The sequence below is a fragment of the Eubalaena glacialis genome, chromosome 13, assembly GCF_028564815.1.
Source record: "Eubalaena glacialis isolate mEubGla1 chromosome 13, mEubGla1.1.hap2.+ XY, whole genome shotgun sequence".
Classification (NCBI taxonomy): domain Eukaryota; kingdom Metazoa; phylum Chordata; class Mammalia; order Artiodactyla; family Balaenidae; genus Eubalaena; species Eubalaena glacialis.
The window spans coordinates 87462408-87483825 of record NC_083728.1 but is presented as its reverse complement, the minus strand read 5'-3'; the positions used below and the strand labels follow the sequence as shown (position 1 = coordinate 87483825).

The 21418-nt window shown below is 57.4% G+C and overlaps 3 protein-coding genes across 3 annotated transcripts; all 3 read right to left on the bottom strand.

Annotated features, from left to right (window-relative positions):
- Positions 1-5792: 5792 nt before the first annotated feature.
- Positions 5793-14764, bottom strand: NAT16 (N-acetyltransferase 16 (putative)). Its single transcript, XM_061209878.1, is given in 7 exon segments — positions 5793-5900; positions 5902-6243; positions 6246-6386; positions 7027-7327; positions 10585-10686; positions 10733-10975; positions 14685-14764. Coding segments are annotated over 7 exon segments (1317 nt in total).
- MOGAT3 (monoacylglycerol O-acyltransferase 3) lies at positions 14611-18046 on the bottom strand. Its single transcript, XM_061209877.1, is given in 9 exon segments — positions 14611-15314; positions 15395-15603; positions 16180-16273; positions 16276-16353; positions 16672-16880; positions 17168-17243; positions 17325-17423; positions 17642-17676; positions 17829-18046. Coding segments are annotated over 9 exon segments (1173 nt in total). The 3' UTR covers positions 14611-15159.
- LOC133104243 (putative diacylglycerol O-acyltransferase 2-like protein DGAT2L7P) lies at positions 17730-21357 on the bottom strand. The gene is given in 6 exon segments (XM_061209876.1): positions 17730-17896; positions 18267-18479; positions 18741-18891; positions 18993-19114; positions 19321-19525; positions 21274-21357. Coding segments are annotated over 5 exon segments (750 nt in total). The 3' UTR covers positions 17730-17896; positions 18267-18291.
- Between the last annotated feature and the right edge of the window lie 61 nt (positions 21358-21418).

Sequence of the window (21418 nt, the reverse complement as noted above, 5' to 3'; positions counted from 1 at the left end):
AGAAAAAATGTGTGTCTGTCCTTCTGTCCAGCTGACTCTGTTGGCCCCTTTTCAGACCACCTCTCCCCACCACCCTCCTGCTTCTTCCCCTCTCGCTGCTACCCCCCAAAGGACGTTTGGAGGACGAGAGCAGACCAGGTGGGGAGGGGGGTGCGCAGGTGGGGGGTGACTCAACTCCATCTCTCTCCATTGCTTAAAGGGAAGATTTAAACGCGATGTGGGGGGGGGGAGTGGAGGGTGGGAGTGCAACGTCAGAGATCGCCCCTCTCTGCCACCAGACCCCTCGTCCGCATCTCCTGCCAGAGGGGTTGGGATTGGGGGCTTGGACAGTTAGAGGTTCCGGGGGGATGGGGGGCGATGACGCACAGATTGCGCAAAGAGAATCCATCAGCGAGCCGGGTCCAGTGAAGGGAGACCAGCCGTGGGCGGGGGTGGGGGAGGACGGAAATGAGGAGGGGGGCAGGGGAGAGGAGAGGGAGGCAAGGGGAGCAGCCACTGCAGGAATGAACGGGAGGGAGGGAGGCTGGAGGGGGGCTGCGGTGCAGGCAGAGAGCTGTGCGGGGGCGTGGGCAGGGAAAGGGGGGAGTGGAATGACACATGCCAGACACACAAGGACTGCGGACACGGGTGCCTGTGGGCACACACAGGGCACCCGCGCCCTAAGACTCTGGAAACCGGGATCAGAGCTGTCTGTCAGGAGCTCAGAGACTCTTTCAGAGCCAGTCCTCATCCCCTTCCTCATCTCTTCCTAGCACTGACCCTCATCCTCTCCTCTTTCTCTCTCTCTCAAACTCTCTCTCTCTCTCTCTCTCTCACACACACACACACAAACACACGCTCACGTGCTTTCTCTCTATAGCCAGCAGTGGCTTCTCGGTTCCATCAGTGGCTCCACTTTCCCAGAAGAAAGCCCATCAGCTCTGCGGGGAAAGAGGTGGGGAGAAGTAGAGAGAGAGGAAAGAGAGAAGAGATGGGGGCAGGAGAGGGAGGAAGGCAGGCAGACATCTGGAACAGGTAAAGGATCAGGCTAAAGAAAAAAAAAAAAAAGGAGAACCAAGGTGATTGTGAAGATGCCAATGACGGAGAGGAGGGGGCAACAGACCTGAGACTGTGCCTCATCCCCTTCCCCCAAACTATCTAGGACATCCCTCTGCCCCTATGGGTTCCCCTCATTCCTCTTCCTCCTCATCCCACTCCCCTTTATCCTCCCTGCCTGGTTACCGAGAGCAGTGGAATGGGGAGGGGGGGTCACGTTACCTTCCTGAGGAGGATGAATCAGAGAGAGATGGCTCAGACATCTGGTGGGGGGAGGGGAAGCCATCCAAGAGAGAAGGAAAGAGGGAGGGAGGGAGGCGAGGTGGGGGGGCAGCCTGAGAGGCTGATGGCACTAAGAGACCAAGTATGAGATGAGGGAGATGGGCATCTAGAGAAACTGTTTGTGTTCCTGTGGGCTTGTATATGTGCACATGCATGTACATACGTGTGCATTGCGTTTGTGTGTGTCCAGAGATTAATGAAACATAAGGGGAAAGAAAAAGAAAGGGAATGGGGGGACCAATTGTGTATTTAATCAGCTAGAGAGTGGATGGGCATGGTAGTGTTCCAATTTAAATATGTAATTTTCTCTTCCAATCTGTGGAGCTGTGTTTTTGCCTGTTTCCAGGTGTCTCTGTAAGTGTGAGTGTGTGTGGGTCCTGATCCCTCTGAGTGCCTGTATACCTGTGCGGTTGGGAGTTTGAGTGCATCCAGTCTGGGTATCTGCTGGTGTCTGAAAATTGTGCCTGGCTTGGTGTGTCAATAATATGTGTGTACCCGTGTGTCTTTGTGCATTTATCTGGGTCCTTCCATGTCTGTTGATATACGTTACAGGTTATGTGGACTGCTATGTGATTTTGATCTTTCCTGCCCCTCCCCCATTTACCTTCACCTCTAGATTTCTGTGCAGAAAAGCCTCAGTATCCTAGCCAGTCATCTGCAGTCCCCAAGTTCAAGTCTTGCCCCGCATTTTTTAGAGTGTTCCCTCATTCCTCCATTCTTCCCCAACGCTTTCCTCCTCCACTCCGCCCAGAAGTCCAGGGGAGCTTCTCAGAAATCGACATCCTAAGAGTCTCAGTCATTATGACATGGGGGAGGGGGCAGTGAGATGGAAGCCAGGGCAATAGGTTTGGTGATTCCACAATCTGGATTGTGTCGGCATGGACTCTAAATCTCTGGGTCTGTTTCTGCCTCTCTCTATCCCAGTTCCCTGCCTGGGTCAGCTCGTTCACACGCACCCCACCTCTCAAAAATGTGCTGTGCCCTTCACACCTGGCTGCCTCTAGGGGCTTCTGGAAAAGAGCTGGACTGGGGACAGGTTCCTGGGGTTTGGGAGAGGAGGGAGATGGCAGGAAAGAAAGAGGAATGAGAGACAGAGCTGGGAAAGGCAAAGCTGAGATGGGGACCAGGAGGGGATGCCTGGTGTTTGCTCTGAGATGTTTGTATAAATCCGTCTCTTTGTCTTTGTTTCTGAATCTCTCATACTCTCCAGGAGGGTAGTAAGAGAAGGTGGGGTCCAACCAAGTAGTGATCCAAGCTGAAGATTTGGAAAACCAAGGGAGGGGGCAGAGCACTGGGTCTTTTCCCTGAGAAGGTTTGGGAAAGAAAAAGAGAGCAGGGGCTTGGGGGTCCCCGCAGCTCACCTCCCCTCTCTTCCTCCCTTCCCCCCAACCTGTGACTCACCTCTGCAGCCTTTCAATGCGTCAGCTATGGGGGGGACAGGCAGGGAGGGGCACTTTATGAGAAAGGCAGGGGTCTCCACCTTGAACTGAAAGAAGGTGCTGAAGAACCCCGTGGAAATGGCCCCATTAGAACACATCATTGCCTGTCCCCTGCCCACCCCAGTTCAGGAGGGTGGGGAGTCCTGGGAAGGGGACTGGGAGAGGGCTACGGGCCACTGGTGGATCTGGGAATGATGAGTAATAAAGGGGGGCTCACCCTGATTTTTAGTCCCAGGGTCCCATTCCTTCATACCCCCACCCACTCCTGGGTGGGGGAGGGGAGACCCAGCAAGCTGGGGGAAGGCAAAGCCGCAGAGATGAGTCACCAAGAAAGGAAAAGAGAAAGAGGGAAAGAGACAGAGATGAGGAGAGACACAGAGACAGCCACTGGAAAGACTGAGAAAGGAACACACACACACACACACACACACACGCACACACACCATGAAGGTGGTATCCACAAACTAACAGGAGAAAGGAAATTTTGTACTTCCATAATCCTGAACCAGCCTCCTCCAGCATCCACCTGTCACACAAACACACACACAACACTATCCTTCAGAGTTACACTGATATCCTGAGACACACCCACTTACACAAACACGATGTCACACCTAGTCCAGCAGAGTCACCTGTCCAGGCACAGGCTGAAGATGTGACCAGCGTAATGGAGGTTCAGGTTGAGAGCCCTCGATTCCTTTTACACAGGATGGTGGGAGGGCATAAAAGCCCTAAAGGGATGTAACTTCAAAAATCCAAGACTCACAGGCTATGCCTTGCACACGCGACGATACACACAGTCCCCTGTTTCCCCATCCACACGTACATAGTAACCTATCAAGCGCCTCCTCGTCAAGAAGCCACTTGGAGTACCTGATTCTGGGGTACGCCAGGCCCGTAGCCCCGAATATATCCCACCCAGACACCCCCTGATTCGTACACACATGTACAGAAACACAGACACACAAAGACGCCCATGGCCACACTCACACGGACGGAAACCACCTTGCGCTGCCTTGCCCGCGTCCGCACACGTCCTGGCGCCCCCGCGTGGTACTTTTCGGGATCGCAGTCTCCGCCGCTTCGGAGCTCGGCTCCCGCGGGGCGGCGCCCAGGCTCCCTCCACCTCTTCCCCCTCGGTGCGGTGCCCACCCAGGAATGGGGAGAGAGCAAGGGCGCTGGCCACGAGAGAGCCGAGAGCTGGGAGTTAGACGCCTGGATCGTGGGAATGAGGCAGGCTGGTTCCGGATGCCAAGGGGAACTTGCAAGAGAGCAAGAATTTGGAGCAGCAGCGGACTCCCAGGTCCAGGGGAAAGCGAGGCCCGGGGCTAGTCCAAGCGCCGCGCCGCTGCCCGCCTCGGTTCTGAGCAATCAATTCTTTCTACCGCTTGGCTGGTGTGGGGGGTAGGGGCGCGCAACGGCCAGCAGCCCTCCCCAGCTCCCCTCCAGGAAGTCATTAGCCCCAGTGGCACAGGGCTTAGAGATCCTCTCTGATACAGGCTGCTGGGGAAGGGGGAGAGGACAATGCAGCTCATCCCTCCCCACCGAGAAGAAGTGAAACAGACACAGAAGGTGGGCCAAGGGCCCGTTTTATTGCAATACAGCCATGGTTGAAGTGACAGGGAGGAGGGCAGCTTGGTCAGGTGCAGGAGGCAGCCAAGCAAGGCACAGCAGCACAGCCGGAACGGGGGGAAAGAGGGGAGCAGCGGCTGTCTTCTTTGTCCACCTTCTTCCACCTCCTGGCGCCCTCCTCTGTCCATGTCTTTGATTCCATCCCCAGCGAACCCTGTGCTCACTGTCCATTGTCCAACAAGAAGGTCCAGCTACAGTGAGGTTCTGAGGTATGCTCTGGGCTGGGGACACCTGGTTTCTAGTCTCTGCCAGGCTCCCAGCTATTGTGAGCCACTTGGAAGGCACTTGAGTCTTTCTGAGCCTGTGTCCTCCCTCTGCGGGAGATGTGAGGATCCCGTGTAGGAGACATCGCTGTGCAAATGCAGCTGTTACTACTTGCATTTAAATAGAAGACCGTCAAAGTCCAGAAAAAGCATAAAGGAACAAGAGGATGGGAGGGGTGTCCAGAAATATCTGGAGGAGGGGGTTCCAGTCGCGCTAGAAGGCAGCCCGGGTAGAAGCAGGAGACAGCCTCGTACCAGGCTGAGGGACCTGCCCGCCACTACACCAGGCTCTCCACCCAGAACCCTCTGGTTCACGGGCCTGCTTCGGGCCCCTGGTTGGGGGCATAGGGAAGGGAGCCTGCAAAATAGCACCATTGTGCAAAGTTGGAGGAAACCCCAGTCAGAGGAGGCAGCCTCAGAAAGGTGCATCACCAGAGCGTAAGCAGGGGCCAAGTGGGGGTGGGGCATTATAAATCTATTTCCTTTACAGGGTCCTTCTCCATATTACACACAGGGCGGGTGATGAAGAGATCATGGGGAAGGGGAATGGAGGGGCAGACAAATGGACAACGGAGAACTGAGAGAGGTCCAGGCACAGGAGACTGAGAGGGCGGTGAGGAGAGGGGCAGAGGGCAAGCTCTGGGGGCCTGAGAAAGATCGGGAGGAAGAAGAGTAATACGTATTGGGCAACTGTGCTCCTGGCCGGGTACTGGGCGTTGCACACACTTCTGCCAGCTCCCATCCACGAGGGGGCAGAAGGGAGAAGCCAGAAAGGGCAGAGTACACTCCCAGGCTGGGGCACGGACAGGGAAAGGCTCTGAAGCTGTGAAGGAACCCATTCTTTGGCGGGGAAAGGGAATGGGTGGACAACAGAAGCGCGAGTGGCTCCCGCAAACCCGGCGGTTCAGATCAGGGTGTGGGCAACTGCGTTTGGGGGCGCTAGAGTCAAGATGGCAGACAGAGATGTAAGGGGAAAAGGGAAGGGAAGGATGGACAGCGGGTGAGTGTAGGCGGCAGAGCCGATGACCGAGGGGAGGGGGAGGGGGCGGAGCTTGAAAACAGCAGGGGCGGGGCTTTGGGGGGATCCGAGGAAGGAGGTGGATCTAAAGTGCATCTTCTCTCCCCTCCGACTGGAGAGGCCTTAGATGTCGGCCTCCAGCAGGTATTGTTCGGTATAACCCTTGACCAGCTCGAGCCCCAAGCCAGCCTGGCAGAAATCAGCCAGCCTGGCAGAAATCAACCAGATGTAACCACAGCTGGGGCGCCAGGAAGAGCTGGCACATGACGCTGAGGCCGACGAGACGCGGGGCCTGGCGCTGTAGACGCCACAGAAGCTGGCTCTGAACCTGCGCGCCGTCGCTGCCGAAGGCGTAGATGTTGAGGTAGCGCCACGTGCCGTTGCCGCCAGGTGGGATGGGGAAGGGGCGCGTGCACAGCGCGAGCACGCGCGGGCGCGCGCGGCTGTCCACGCGCCACTCCAGGCCCTTGGCCGCCAGCAGGCTCAAGTTACTCTCGCTCGGCCGGTAGGGCTGCCAGTCCTGGATGATGGTCCCGCCCGGAAGCACGTCGCGCTGCACAGAGGGCGACAGCAGGGGAGGCGTGCCACGTCGCCGCCAGCCTCCGACACTGCCTCCGTGGGCAGCGGCGAGAAGGTGCCGGAGGCCCGCAGAGCCGCCAGCCGCGCGCCCAGCCCCTCCAGCAGGGCCGACACGTTGAACTGGACCAAAAGGATGCCCTGCGGGGGGCACGAGTGAGCGCGGGGCGGGCGGCGGGAGGGCTGCGAGTCCGGCGCCTCTTGGCATCGTCACTCCCACATTCACACCCACGGGCTCCCACCTGGGGCCCTCGGGAGGGCCGACCGTGCGGGACTGGGTGGAGTAGGGTATGTGAGAGCATGCAGGAACCAGGGGCAAGGCCTCCGAAAACCTGGATCCCCAAGGAGAGTGGAGATCAATGTGGAGTAGTCAGAGACGTGGGGATGTGTGCCCCAAGAGTGGAAGCGAGGGAAGCTTATCATTCGGTAGGATGGGGGAGGCGGAGGGGAAGGACAAAGGCTCAGATTAGGATGTTTGGGTCCCTGAAGAGAGGCGGGATCGATGTAGGGGAGATAGGGACACGAAGTCCGGACGCCTGGGCTCCAGCCTCCTGGAGTAAGGATGGAGGGTTTAAAGATTGAAAGTCGGGAGCTGTTTGACTTTCCCTGGGCAAAAGGGCCTGGGTAAGGACTGGGAGTCCCAGGGCAGGGCTCATGGGCGCCCCCATTCGGCCGAGTCGGCAGCAAAGGAAAAGCCGGTGACTGGCTGCATGTGGGGTGACAACGCCCGGAGGCCCCTTGGGGACAGGCCCGCCCATCCGAGCTCCCTTGTCCTTCTCACCTGCTTGGTGATTAGGTGGTATTTCTTCAGCTCCCGGGACCCCAGCTGGTCGTCCCGGGTGAGTCGTGCCACCTTGGTCCCCGGGTGCCTTCGCTTGACCAGCTGCGAGCAGAAGCGCCGCAGCATCCCAGCCACGCCCTTGCCGCACTCCCAGGGCGCCGCGCGCAGCCCCTCCACCAGCGCCGTCTCCCCGGCGTCGATCACGTGCACCGACCCCAGGGCTATCAGCGGACCGAGGCCATTAGGGGGCCCCCGCCCCGCCTTCGCCCCTGCCAGGGCTCTCCGTTCAAAGGGCTCGCCTCTTCCCACACGCTGAGCACTCCGTCACCACCCCGGGCGCTGGGCCAGACCCGGGGCCTGCCCAGGGAGCTCTCCTCAGCACTTGGGTCTTGGATTCAAGAGCCCGCGGAAAGATCATTCGCGGGCGTCTCTTCCACCTCTTGAGATGCTCCAGACCCCTGAGCATCAGGTCCTTGCCCATTCGCCACGCCCCCTTTCTTTGGCTCCACTCCCAGGAGCCTACTCCCAGCTTCCTCTTAGCTCCGCCCCGGCGCCCATCTCTTAGCGGCTCCTGCATTCAGGCCCTCTTGGTGCGAGAGTTCAGTCTACTCAGGGGTCCAGACCCCTTTCTAGCTGCTCCCACCCCCAGACTACCCCCTCTTATCTGCTCCCCTACTTTCTGTGCTCCTTCCCCCAGAAACTCGTCGAAGGAATCCTAAATTACCGAAGCTGTCAGGTTCCTCCGCTATTCCGAGTTCTACACATCTGCCACGCACCCTCACTGGCTGGGCCCCTGGATCCACACGCCCTTCTCTCTCTCTCCTTTTCTTCTTTTTGGGAAATTTCTTCCTGTAATCCTTGCTTCATCTCCCACTCAGGCTACCCCTGCTCTTCCCATTCCTCAGAGTTTCCTTTTTGGGTCAATGGTCTGTGGATCTGGTACCCCTTTGGCATCCAGCTCTTCTTTTTCCCCTGCCCAGAGACAGGACGAAAGAGAAAGGCCCGTCCCCAAGTCCGGATGACTCCTCATTTCCAGATCTCTCTCCTCCAGACCAACCAAATCAACCAATCAAATCCCCTCTTCTCTCTTTCAGCCAATTAGAATTGTCCACTCACATAACCTACATAAGCCTCAGTAACCAACATCCCAGGGACACACATACCAGCTACTTTGAGGAGGGTGATTTGGGGATGATTAGACTTTTTTTTTTTTTTAATAAGAACATGACCTAGGTTTAGGAGATGGGACCAGCAGGGGCACCAAGGGGTGGGTTAAGGATAATTTTAGCTTCCATATCACAAACATGGCTTATGTAAGCACAGTGTGGTTCCAATACAAACAAGCTTCAAAACAAGGGCTCCATCTCCCTCTTTCTTTTCAGTCTAATTCTTAGACTTAAGGCTCTCCCAGGTAAGCTGGGGTGAGGTAAGACAGCTCAGGCCAGTATCATCAGAGGGCAGGGAGAAGCACAGGCTCAGAGGATCTTAGAGCCCCTGCTATGGCCACTAGGGACCATCAGGTTCAACCCATTCCTTTCACAAAGAGGAAATCAATCAAGGCCCAAGATGGTTAAGATCTTGCCTAAGGTGAGTTAGCTTGGACAAAGCCGGGATAAAAGTTAAACTTTCCTGGATCTCAGGCCAGTGGGGAGATCTCCGACCCCAGCCTGAAGAGCAAGGATAAGCATGACTGGGTCCTTGGCAGGAGTCAAAGTCTCCAAGTGCTAAGGGTTAAGCTGACTTAGAAGCAGAGATGAGATTGTGGGAGGAACCCCCACTGCCCTCTCCCCACTGTCAATAATTTCTATGCCAAAAGTGAGCTCAAGCAGATTCCTTGCACCAGGCTCTGGGGATGATGAGTCCCAGAGAGGAGCAGGTTAGCTTGTGGCTCCCATCTGGATCTCCAGACAACCTCATCAGCTGTTCATGGGTCCCTGGAACATACAAGCTGGTGCTTCAGGGATATTCCAGCAATTCCCCACTGCCCCCATAAGGGGGCAGAATGTGAGCAACTTGTAGACCGGAACACATCCAACTAGGTGCAAACATTAGGCTCCAGTTTCCCTCTTACTTTCAAGATGGGGAGACTACTGCCAAAGAGTGTGTCTGCATCTCAGATAAAGATGTGCGTAAGGGGAGGGCATTCCCAGGGTCACAGGAAAGAACGGGGAACTTGCTAATTCACCCTGCATCTTTTCTTCCCCGGCACTCTACTCCTATTCCCTTTGGGGGAGATGTAAAGGTTCCAAGATCCTTCAACCCTGGAGGAGGTGGGAGCTGGGAACAAAGCAGGTCAGGGGTAACAGGCCAAGCGAAAGCAGCCAGCTGGCCCCACAACCCTTACTCCACACTCTGATCCCTTCCCACCCTCCAACGTGGCTCCTTGAATTCTAACTCCCATTAGGTGTCTAGACAGAGACAGAGGCAGCCCTGTGCCCCTGGGCACTATGGGAGATGTAGTCCAAGCACCCCCTGGACCAGGCTCCAGGAAAGCGGGCAGCATTTCCTTATCATCCTTGTATCCTTTCTCTCAATCTCATAAATATGAATGATCCACTCTGGCGAGAGGATGATTGGAGTCATCGCTGGGCATGCCGGGAGCCCACCCCCTACCCCATCTCTCTCCCACCAAACACACCTGAAATATTGATGGCCCGGAGGTCGCAGCTTCTCTGAGCTGGAACACGGAACAGAGGAAGCAGAGAGAGGAGAGGCGGAGTCAAAGAGACCGCAGCTACACAAAGCGCCCAAAGAAGAGAGCGAAAAGGACTGGAGCCGAGGCAGAAAGGAGACCAAGGCAAACTGGAGATGATGGGGGGTGGGGGAGAGGCACGGATACCGAGTCACAGACATGACACCTCGTGACTCAGGGCACAGCAGATGCCAGACAAGTCCTAGCTCGCGCCCCCTCCCCAAGGAGACCAGAAATAGAAAGCAAGCTTGACACACCCCCTTCTCCCCGCGGTGTGTGGTGGGGAAAGGGGTCACGGGGAGGAGAAAATAAGCAGAGGCTGGAAGAGAACAGAGACTTGAGAGCAGAGGCAGGGGAGACAAGATGAAGTGAGGCAGGGGCAGGGGATGAAGAAGATGGACCAACGAACTGGGGAGAGGGGGTGCCTCAGAGGGCCACAATCATGGAGAAGGGGCGGCTGTACTGGAGGGTGGTCCCCGGTCTTTTGGGGAAGCAGGCGGGAGGGAGATCCCGAAGGAAGCTGTCTACTAGGCAGGGGTCCCCCTGGGCACCAGACTCTGGGGACAGGTGGGAGCCAAATGATGATGGGAGGCGGAGGGAAAGCGCCTCTGAACACCTGGGCGAAGTCGGGTCTCAAGTTATCTGGGACGCGGGATTGGGATGGGTTGGGCGGTAGGAGGCGCAGAGGCTCTCTTCCCCTGAGGGGCGTGGCCTCCTGCTGCCCCCATTCCGCGGGGGAGGAGCACGCCAGCCCCCCGCCCCCAGGCCTGGCTGCCCCCCTACCTCTCTCAAGCCAGGGCCAGGGACTGGCTGCTGAGAAGCCGATCGGCCGCGCAGACAGCGAACGGTACCTAGAGCGGGGTCACCTCGGAGCTCCGAGGGTCAAATTCCGATGACGCGCGGGGACCCGGCCGCCGCCGTCCGGTCCCGACTCGGAGTTCCGATGCGAAGGCCGGGTCTGCTCAGTCCTGCACGCGGGCTCGGGCGCCCAGAGCTTCGGGATTCGGGCGGTACGCGCGGCCGCTGCTCTGCTCGGGCTCGGCCGAGGGGAGGAAACCCCAGGGATGCAGAGGAAACATGGCGAGGATCTGGAGCGGACTCGGTTGCGACCGGGGGCTGGCGGGCGCTGGGGGCAGGCGGTGGGGTGGCGGGGCGCCTGGGAAAGCGGAGTTGCCCCTGGGCGGTGAGGTGGGCGCTGCTGGGTGGCCTTTAGCCTTGCAGGCGAGAATCCGCCCCTTGTCCCGGTGGGGGGCGGGACTGAGGGTGGGGAGGCGTCTCGAGCGTCGGTGGAGGGGCCTGATTGCTGGCTTAGTTATGGCCCCATGCCCGCAGCATCTCCATGTTGGGTCCGGGAATACCCCCCACGCCCAGTCCCTCTTCTCCGGGGGCCACGCCCCTACTCCCCGCAACGTCAGCCCCATTCTCTGACCTCCGGCTGCTAGACAAGTAACAGCGGCGGGAAAGGGGACGCGGAGCCGAACACCCTGGGGACCTGGTCGGAGAAACTGATAGAGGAAATTGGAAACCCATGAAGATCAGGAAGGGTAGAGACACCAAGTGGCAAAAGCCAAGAGCTGAAAGGAGCAGAGCGAGGCCAAGACGGGTCAGACGGGCCACCACTCCCCGGGGGTCGCCGAGCAGCCTCACGCCCCCCTCCCCGCCCTCCGCAATGGCAGGCTCAGCTCCACTCAGCCGCGGACATCTCAGCCGCGGGCATCTCACCCGCCGTCAGGCAGCAAGGCCCCCGCAGGGCAGCACGCAGAGAGAAAGACTTCAGTGTACACCTGGGGACACCCGAGTACAAGAACACAGACCTCTGTGCACACGGCTGGGCACCCGTGCTAACCCGGTGGGTGGACGAAGGGTGGGAGGGAGAGCGCAGTGCAGACCCGGAACCCGAGTGGCTGCAGCGCTGCTGCTGACTCTGAACAAGCTGGTGACCCGGGCTCTTAACTCCTGGGGGCTCCCCACCCCATAAAGTGAGATAAAAACACCTGCAGTTCTACCTGCAAGGAACCAGGAAAGGGATGGATGTGCATGTCCTTTAAAACCTGTAAAGTGCTGCGGAGGATGGGACACCACCCCCTTGTCTCCACTCTCGTTCCTGCCCAGCTCCCATACCCACCCCCCAGCCCCCAGGCAAAAGCAGACAGTACTTTTGTGTGTCTGGGTAGGGCTCTGTTTGTGGGGTGCCTCAAATGCTGTGCTGAGGAGTTCACACCTTCTGACAATGAGGATCCAGTCCCAGTGAATAGGAGGAATGACACGATGAAAAGTTTCCCAAAGTTCCCACCGAAGTTGACCTCTCGCCTACCTCATCCCAGTTTTATACTTTCCAAGGTAATCACTCCATAACCTGGTAATCCCATCGGCTGTGCTAATGTGAAAAGATGGAGGATCATGTTCCTGGACTTCCACACACAAAGCCACCCCAAGAGTTAAAGGGATCAGAGTCATCTCTTGACTTCAAGGCCAATAGGCCAATAAGTAAGTCATTCAACCTTTTTTTAAAAATAAGACTTCCCCCCATTTCTGATTTTTTGAAACTGCTAACACACTGTGCATCTCACAAAGCTGCAGTCAAGGTGGAATACATTCCAGTGTGGGAAAGGACCTCCAAAAGTTAAAGGTGTTGGAGCAAAAAGTCACTAGTGGCCGAAAGGAGATGCGATCACACTCTAATTCCTTCCCTTTCACCAGAAGATTCCCCTCTGCCACCAGAAACGCTTGGATTGGTCCAACATTCACACACCTCTAGTTTCCTCAACCAATCAGAATTGAAAGTTTCCCAAAGTTCCAGTTCTTTCATGTCCAAGCTATAGGTGGTGTTGCATTCTTCCATCAAAGGCTCAAATACGGTTGTCTTACTGAAATTTTATCAAATATTGATGTTCGACCTAAATCCAATCATTTATTAGGGGTTACAAAACGGTGATATTCTTAATCTGTTATTCTGTTTTCTTCCCCCCCTAGCTGGAATATGCCTATAAAAGGAAACTTGTTCTCTTCTACTATGATTACCCTTAGAGACAGTTTGTTGAAGGAAAGACCAGATAAATGCTTACATTTTCCCCTTTATTTGTTAACTATTCAAATAATGTGGTGGTTCCTCAGCATCCTTCAGTGGTGATCGATTATTACTTTCAGACCGTTATGAACTCATTGATTTTAAACAGGCTTAATGTGGTGCAATCCAATGCTGTTATTGTCCTTATTAATGTTGAAGCTAGCCAACTTTTTGGATAAATTGATGTTTTAAAGCGACACAGAGGATCGTGCTAGATCTTCAGGAAGCATTACGTGGATGCAGAGGAGAGGATGCCCTGGACCAGCCTGGCACGTTGGCTGGTCAAGGGAAGTGAGACCCCAACTACGTCTTAGAAATTCCCCTCTGGGGACTTTCTTGGTGGTCCAGTGGTTAAAACTCCGCATTTCCAATGCCGGGGAGGGGGAGCTGGTTCGATCCCTGGTCTGGGAATTCATGCCATGGGGTGAGGCAAGAAAAAAAAAAAATCCCCTCCAGATGACAAAGAAGGGCAGGGTCCCTCCTGCGCAAGGGGAAGGCTGAGCAAAGCCCAGAGCTGAGAAACAGCCTGCTTTGCAAGAACAAGCAATTCTGGGTTGCACCCATCCTGTAGGCGGGGGCTGGCCAGCCAGGGGAGGGCTTTAAACAGGAGAGTGACAGATTTGCCTTGTGAGTAGAGGTTGCCCTCTGGTGGCCACATGGACAATGGCAAGGAAGGAAGAAGGCCTGCCAGGAGGCAATTAGCTGTGCTCCTAAGGCATATATTCATATATTTGTAAGTTAGACTCTTGCAGATAGGAGGAGAAACCACACAGTGTTGGGGGTTATTATCCAGATACACGGCAGGAGAAATGGGACAGGGAACCTTGACGGCTCTGTACTGTGGAGTCCAGAGCTCTTGAAAATACAATAGATCCTTTAGGCAGTTTAGTGATCCATCTTCTCCCTGTGCACGTGGCACCTGCACTTCCCCAAAGAGAAGATCCCATAGCAAATGTTTGTCACCGCCCAACCTGGAACATTCTTTGTCTAATTTGCACAAAGACCACGTCTTGGTGGATGCAGCCCCCAGGCAAAAGCAGACAGTACTTTTGTGTGTCTGGTACCCTGTGTGTCTACAGGGTAGGGCTCTGTTTGTGGGGTGCCTCAAATGCTGTGCTGAGGAGTTCACACCTTCTGACAATGAGGATCCAGTCCCAGTGAACAGGACTGGGAAACACTGATGAAAACAGTGTTTTAGGGAGAGCATCTTGCCAGCGTGAGAAGGTGTTAGATGGGAGATGAGAGGCAAGACCCCTACTCTCTGAGGAGTGGTCCCAGAGGAAGTCCACGGGAGGGATGGGGGCCTGGAGTAAGAGAAGAAGCTAAGAAGCACCTAGAAGAAGACAGGAGGCCAGGAAGTGTGACTGGGGTTCTGGAAGGTGGGGAGAGAGGAAGGAGGTGAAGGTGATTCTGGCATCCCTAGCATGTTACCGGGGAATGATAACATCTGGTGGCAGCGGGCAGTGCAGGATATTAAGCTCCTTGGATACGCAGATGCTATGTTTTGTCTACAGATGGGTTGGCTTTTCAGGGCTGCAGAGACTAGCAGTAGGGGAGGACCCACTGGGGCTGGAGCTCTGGAAGAATGACCAGAAATAGGTCTGTAGAAGAGCCCACATTAGGGTCTGCATGGGTGGCAGGTGAGTGGGGATAGCCCCGGGCGCAGGGCTGAAGTCTGATCCAGTGGGATTCTCACTGTCTGAGGCTGGAGCTTCCAAAACAGCTGTAATGATTCTCCAACCGACCCTAACCTCCTCCAGCCTGCTGGGTCGACTCCTCTACCCATTCAAAAGGCTCGTCCCCAGCCCAGCCCATCCCAGTGCTGACCCCTCTCTTCTTTCTCAGAAAAGACTTCCAGATGTTTCCTCCTGGCTCCATCCTGGGTGAGTGGGCACCCACCCAGCAGAGAAATCCAAGGGTAGAGATGGGTGGGAAGACGATGGCTGACAGTTCTCCTCAATCCACACCAAGGACGCCATTGCAGCTGTCCCACGAGCCTGAGTACATCTCATTCACTTCCCAGGACAACCCCGTGTATGTTCAGTGGATGAAAAATCAAGCCGTGTCCTTGTGATCTGTGCACTTCTCTGTGTTGTATTTCAATAAAAATTAGAAACCCTGCAACTCTGAAGTAGGTAGCCCCGTGTTATAAGGAGGAAACTGAGGTTTGAAAAGCTTAAGTGACTTGGATAAGGCCACGGTCAGTTGTTGGTGGAGCTGAGAATCCGATGGCAAGCATCTGATTCTACGAAGTAGTGGTGTGAGAGAACTACCTTTTATTGGCGCAGTAGCATGGCAGTAGGTGGGGGTCTCAGGGCACTGGGATCAGGGGCTGGGGGGGCTAGTGGGTGTGGGGGGAGGGGTAAGGCCGGGGCTAGATGAAGGTGGGGCGAGTGGAAGCTGGGACACCGCAGCTTTCCTTGTGCTCATCAAACAGTTGCTCCAGAGCCTTCACGTAGAGCATGTAAGAGTGGTCAACCTGCTCCTCGGTGGGCCGGAGACACTGGGGCACCGGGATGGGGCAGCCCACTGAGGGGAGAGGGGAGACACGGGTGAGGCACTGCTCATGAAGCTGATGGCAGCCTTCTTCCCTGGAGACGGGCACTCACCCACAGTGGTCATGGGCCTGGAGAAGGGCACCAGGCCCCAGGAGTTGGCTGAGAAGAGACCACAGCCCCAGAAGATGCAAGGAGAAAAGCCCAGGAGCTTCTTGAAGCCCAGCATCTTCTAGCACAGATGCTGCCACGAGTCTGGGGCAAAAGCCTTAACTCTGAAGATATCATTCTCCCCAAAGGAGTACACGGGCACCAGAGAAGCGCTGGGAAGGGGCGGCAAGAGAGAAGACGGGTGGTCAGATCAGTGTCTCAAGGAGTGCCCCAAATTCCTCCCTCGCATGATTCCACTTCCCAAGGCCATTTGAAGCAAATGACAGTGGCTACAAAAGAGATCTGAAAGAGGGATTTACATTTCTTGAGGAAAGACTGTGTAGTGGGCCTTCCTATATACATCTTCTCATACAGTCTACAACTGCAACATGGTGGCCAGGTAGGTATTAACCCTATTTCACAAGTAAGGAAGCGTGCAAGGACTTGCCTTTGAGAGGGTGTCATAAAAGAATTTGAACCAAGGGTGTCTGAGCCCCGGGGTCCTGTGACTTGCACTGTGATCCTGTCTCTCTCCGCCTGGGAGGAAGCCTGGGGAACTGGCACCCGTGCTTGGCACAGAGGAAACACTCAAGGGGCAAGAGCGCCCTCTAGGTGTGGTCACAGTGTAAGCTCTGGGGACACACAGGCCCACCTACAGGGGTGCGGGTGTGTAGGGACAGAGAGTGTAGACCCCCAGACGCACTGTGACTTCTGAGCATTCAAGGCAGCGCCCCTGGGCACCCACTCACCCGTGCCTCAGTGCCAGGCGGACAAAGTCTTTCCGATTCTGGACAGTGAGGCAGTGCTCCCCTGGGATGGCATACAGGGACTCGTGGGCCCCCTAACCAGGACGACCACAGCCTGCCCGACCTGAGGCTGTGACAGAATAAAATCCAGGCTCTGGCGGTTCACGGAACATCCTCCTGCAGGCACGAGGAGGTGTGGGAACAGTCACTACCCCGTCCTTGGCTCCCTAGTCCCTTACCCCACCCTTTAGCCTAGGAAGGGTGAGCCCCCCATCCCTTTCCTTCCAAGCTCCCCTACCCCTGTGCCCATGTCAGTGTGCCCTACAGCACCTCTCCCAGCAAGGATGCAGGACGCTTGCTCCAAAGCCATTCACTGACGCCCACTGTGAGCCTGGCCAATGTTCAAGCCAGGTCCCTGGGCTGAATGGTGGGTGGGGGCCACTGTGGGGGGGTGGGTGGGGGGTGGCTGCCTCCTCCCCTGAGCTCAAGACTCACCAAAGGATAGAAGGTAGTCTTGGTAGACTGGGAAATGGAAGAGGCCATTCAGCATGGCCGTCAAGGGCCGAAGCCTGGGGAACTGCTGGGAGAAGCCGGAGCTCTCAGTGGAGAAGTTACAGAGGATTCCCATGGCCATGATCCCATGTGGGTGAGCGACCAGCAGGTAGCTCTGGTCAGGCGGCAGCTCTACTGTTTTCACCAGTTTTGGGGGCAGTGGGCAGGATGAGGGGAAGAAAGCGTAGACAGCAGGATACCAGCTGAACAGAATTCCCTCCACACCAACAGACTTAACTTAGGGTTAGAGTTCAAGGTCCTACGATGGGGTCAAGGGCACAAGGGGCCCCCTGTGGTACACCATCCCACCCCTCCCCCATTGCCTGAACTTAGGCAGCTGGGGGGCTCAGACTCCAGCATAGGGAGGGGTGAGTAGGTGGGGTACATAGGGGAAAGGGAGGAAGCAGAGCATCTCCTTGGAGGGTGACCTGTTGCCTTAATGGGAAAATAATCCCTTAGGTGCTTCCAAACAGTCCAGTTCCTCATCCACTGAGAACGCCTTCCTCCTTGGGCAGACAGATAAGGGTGGGAGAATTCCTGGAGGCACCATTTATCACCTCTCACTACTTGTTTAGTCCTCACCTGGGGGGCGGGGTGTGTGTCCCGGTCCAGGAAGAACCGTACCAAGTAGAGAACAGAGAAATACCAGAGCGATGTGAAGAGGAGGAAGAGCAGGAGAAGGGAACAGAAGGGGCCTGGGGGAAAGATGAGAAAGAAAAATGAACTAGCTTTTGAAACTCCAGTGGCTCCTCCCCACCACCCTCACCAATGAGATCACTGGCCATCCCCCAGCTGGACCTCTGGCCCCTCCCCCCTCTCTTGGCCCTGGGACATCCTGGCAGGCGGGGCTCCAGCCTTTCTCCCCCCACCCTCCCCCTTGCCTCCTTCCCCAGTGGACCCCGGCACCACTCACCCGTGAAGAGGAAAGTGAGCACGTAGCAGCAGGCGCTCAGTATAGTAGGCGCTGAGTACTTCTAGCCGCTGCTTCTTCAGGGTTTTCATACTGCGCGAGGGCGGCGGGGCTGTGGAGACTCCCACTCGCTCCCCTTCTGCCAGCAGGGCTCCAGGACCCGGAGGACAAACGATGAAGATTTCGGTACGAGCCGGGGAAGCCTTTCTCGTCTGAGTGGCCACGCCCCTGAGGCCTCCCGGGGTTGCTTGTAGAGGGCTGTGTGGATGGGGAGACCTTGGGATCCGGAGCGCCACAGGTCTTCACACACTGATCTTTGAACTCCAGACGGTAGGTCTGGGCTGGCCGCTGGGCGGGGCTGGGAGGCGGGGTAGGGGCCGTGCGATGGAGGTCCACCCCCGCGTGCATTAGGAATCGTTGTGGGGAGCGGTCGCAGAAGAAGCCGGAGAGCCCACCGACTGGGTCCCAGCCGAGACTCTTTGATCTCGAGTGCGGCCGGCAGATCCTGGACGCGCGCCCCGGGTGTGTGCGGGTCTCCGGGAGTGTCTGGTCCCCTCCGAGGCCCGGCCAGGCGCGCGGACTTCCCCCGCCAAGTACAAACACACACACACCGCACGTCTGTACCCACCTTTAATTTCAGTGCCCACCCACAGTCACCGAGGGCACCGGTGGGGGCCGGCGGCGCGTCTAGGTGGGGGGAGGTGCCTGCCGGCGGGGACGCCAGAGCTCGCCTTGTGCTCTTTCAACAGCTGCTTGAGCCGCTCCAAGCAGACCTCGTGCTGCGCGTCCACCTGCGCCCGGCTGGGCCGCGGGGTTCGCTGCGCCGGGATCGGGGCCCCCACTGTGGGCGGAACAGGAGGCCAGAGGGGTGGTCGCTAGCAGCCGCCCGCAGGTCACCTTCTCGCTCGCCGCGATTAACTGGGACAGAGTTCAGGGCTGGCGCGGTTGCCAAAGGCAGCCTGGGGGCGTGGCCGGAGTCCAGGATTTCAGGCCCCAACCGGGGGACCTTCACCTCCCGGCGCGGGGAGCGTGCAGGGGCCTTCAGCCCGGGAGGAGCAGGCGGGCGGGCCGGATAGCGGAGCGGGTAGAGGCCGGGGCTCGCCGACGGTGTGGATGGGCGTGCGGAAGGGCAGGAGGAGGCCCCGGGGGCCGTGGAACAGCGGCAGGGCCACTCTCAGCAGTGGCTGCAGCGCTTCCTGTGTCCGTCGCACCCATGAGCCCGGAGGGTTCGGAAACGGCTGGATGAGCTAGTTCTCCCCGAAAGAGAAGACTGGCACCAGGGAGGCCCTGGGGGAGCAGGGGGGTAACTGACTCCGGACCCTGCCCGGGGCGCGCTGCGCTCCTCCCCGGCAGCGCTGCCCTCTTCCAGCGCCAACTTGACAGATCTCTTCTGATTCCGAATTCGCAAGCTCAGCGCTCCGAGCTTTGCCTCCCGCGCCTCCAGGGACCCTCCCACGGCCAGGAGGCCCCCCGGGGCTGGGACAAGAGATAGGAGGCGCTGGCCTTGTCCCAGGACACTGATCCTGCGAGAGAGGGCGGAGGCCGGGGGACCTGACGCCTGATTCTTCCAGAAAAGAGGGCGCAGGGCTCTGGGGAAGTAAGTAGAGGTGGGACCAAGTGCCCGCATGTGGAAGGAGGGCAGGTAGGAGGTGACAGCTCCTGAGACCCAGCGCTCTCCTCACCAGCACACATGATGTAGTCCCGGAAGACAGGGAGCTGGAACCAACAGGGCAGCGTGAGCAGGTGGGGCTGGAGGTGAGGGAAGAGGTGGGAGAAGCCAGTGGCCTCCGTGCAGAAGTTGCTGCAGGCCCCGCTGACCAGGACCCCGTGAGGGTGGAAGCCAAAGAGGTAGTTCCAGGAGGGATCCGGATCTGTGGTTTTAACCAGCTGGGGGACAGAGGGTGCACACCCCACTGGGGAGCTGACATTGGACTTCGGGGGTGAAGGTCCCGAGAGTCCATTCTGAAGCCCTGCTCCCAGCCAGCGCACTGTTCCCAAGTGCCTCGCCAAGATGGGGAGGTGGTCACGGATATGTCTGCGAATGGCCCGGTTGCGGACGCAGGCAGAGCAGTGGCCTCCTGCCCCAGATGTGTTTCTATCTCCATGGAGCCAGACCAGGTCGAGGACCGCTAGGATCCAGACCCGGCCCAGGAATACAAGGAGCAAGGCAGCCAGGCACACGTGGGCGGGAGGTGGTGGTGGTGCGTGGGGGGTTGTGGGGACTCAGGATTCGGAGGTTCGAGTCCTAGGTCCCCCGTTTGCCCCCCTCCCTGTTCCATGGTTTCAGGCCCACCTGTCCTATCTATATCTTTCTCCCTCGTTGAAGAACCCCACCCCACAGACCCCTGCCCTGCCTCCCTCCCTCCCGTGCTGGAATGGGGAAGCAGAGTGCCAGGCGCAGGTTTCCTCAGGTCTTCAGGGACTCAGTGAACCCCCAAAAGGGGAAGACCCATTGCAGGACGGCAAACACTAGGAGGCCCCGGAAGAGGTGGCTGGAGGAGGATGCAGAGGGGAGTCACCCAGGGGCCACCATGGCTGTGAAGCGTACCTTCTTTGACCCAACCCACTGGTCCTGACCCCTGGCCTGGATTCTGCCCTCGCTTCCGCCCCCGCTGCTGACCTGCACATTGGAGCATTGTGAACCCCGGCATGGAAGGGTTAACCACTATTTGGGCTCACAGGGCTGTGACCAGTAGGACCAAAAGGAAAGACCAGGGCTGTGGCTTGGAGCCTCGGGGTGAGGAAGGCGTTTGACTTTGTGGAGGTCAGGACTGGCTCCCTGTGAGGAGCAGGGCTGGGAGAGGTCTGGGTCAGCAGGCGTTGCCATGTGTGTGTAGCCTGAAGAGCAGGGCTCCCCATCTGTCACCCGGGCCTGGCCCCTGAACGGTAGGTGACCTGCAGAAGGATATATTCCCTAAGGAGTAGCTTAGGCCTCTGTAGGGAGGCCTCCAGAGGGAAGGGTTTTATGGGAAAGGCTAAGGATTGGGGAACCCCTCCAAGAGAGAGCCCACTGGTCTGTCGGCACACCTTCCAGTGGGCTGGGGCCAGTCCTCACTGTGACCGTGGCCCTGTTTAACATTGACCAGAGGCCTGCAGAGCCAGCACTTTTTCCAGGTCAGGGAACGTCACTTGTTTTTGGTGTTTTTTGGCTGCACCTTGCCTTGTGGGATCTTAGTTCCCTCACCAGGGATGGAACCCATGGTCCCTGCAGTGCAAGCCAGGAGTCCTAACCACTGGACCACCAGAAGTCCCAGTAAAAAAAAAAAAAAAGTCCCGGTCTTGTCTTTTTCAAGGCTGCTTCCCATCCCCCCTCTTCCAGGAAGCTTTCCTGGGCTGACCCTCAGGATTCCCCTCTCCTGATTCCACCTAACTAACAGCTTAGATGCAAGAAGCCACAGTAAGGTTCCAGCCTGTCTTCCCTCAAAGAACACATGCCCCCAGGGGGACTTACTTCCCCAGCAATGTCCCTGGAGCCCAGCTTAGGGCTGTGCCACCCCACACTTCATGCACTGGAGAAGATGCCATCAGGTGAGGAATCAGGGAGGAGAGCTTGCGGGCTTTGCGGGGGTGGGGATGGGGGGGTTCTCACCTCAGCCCAACAAGGAAAGTCCTTCTTTCGGTCTGGCCCTCCTCACATCCTCCTCCAGCTCTGGCAATGACAGGGCGTTAGACATGGGAGCCAGGGAAGCTTCCAGGCTCCCACTCTGCTCTAAAATCATGTTTCCGCCTTTTCTTCTCTGTTCTTTTCCTCTGGAATAACCCTGGGTCTCCCCTCTACAC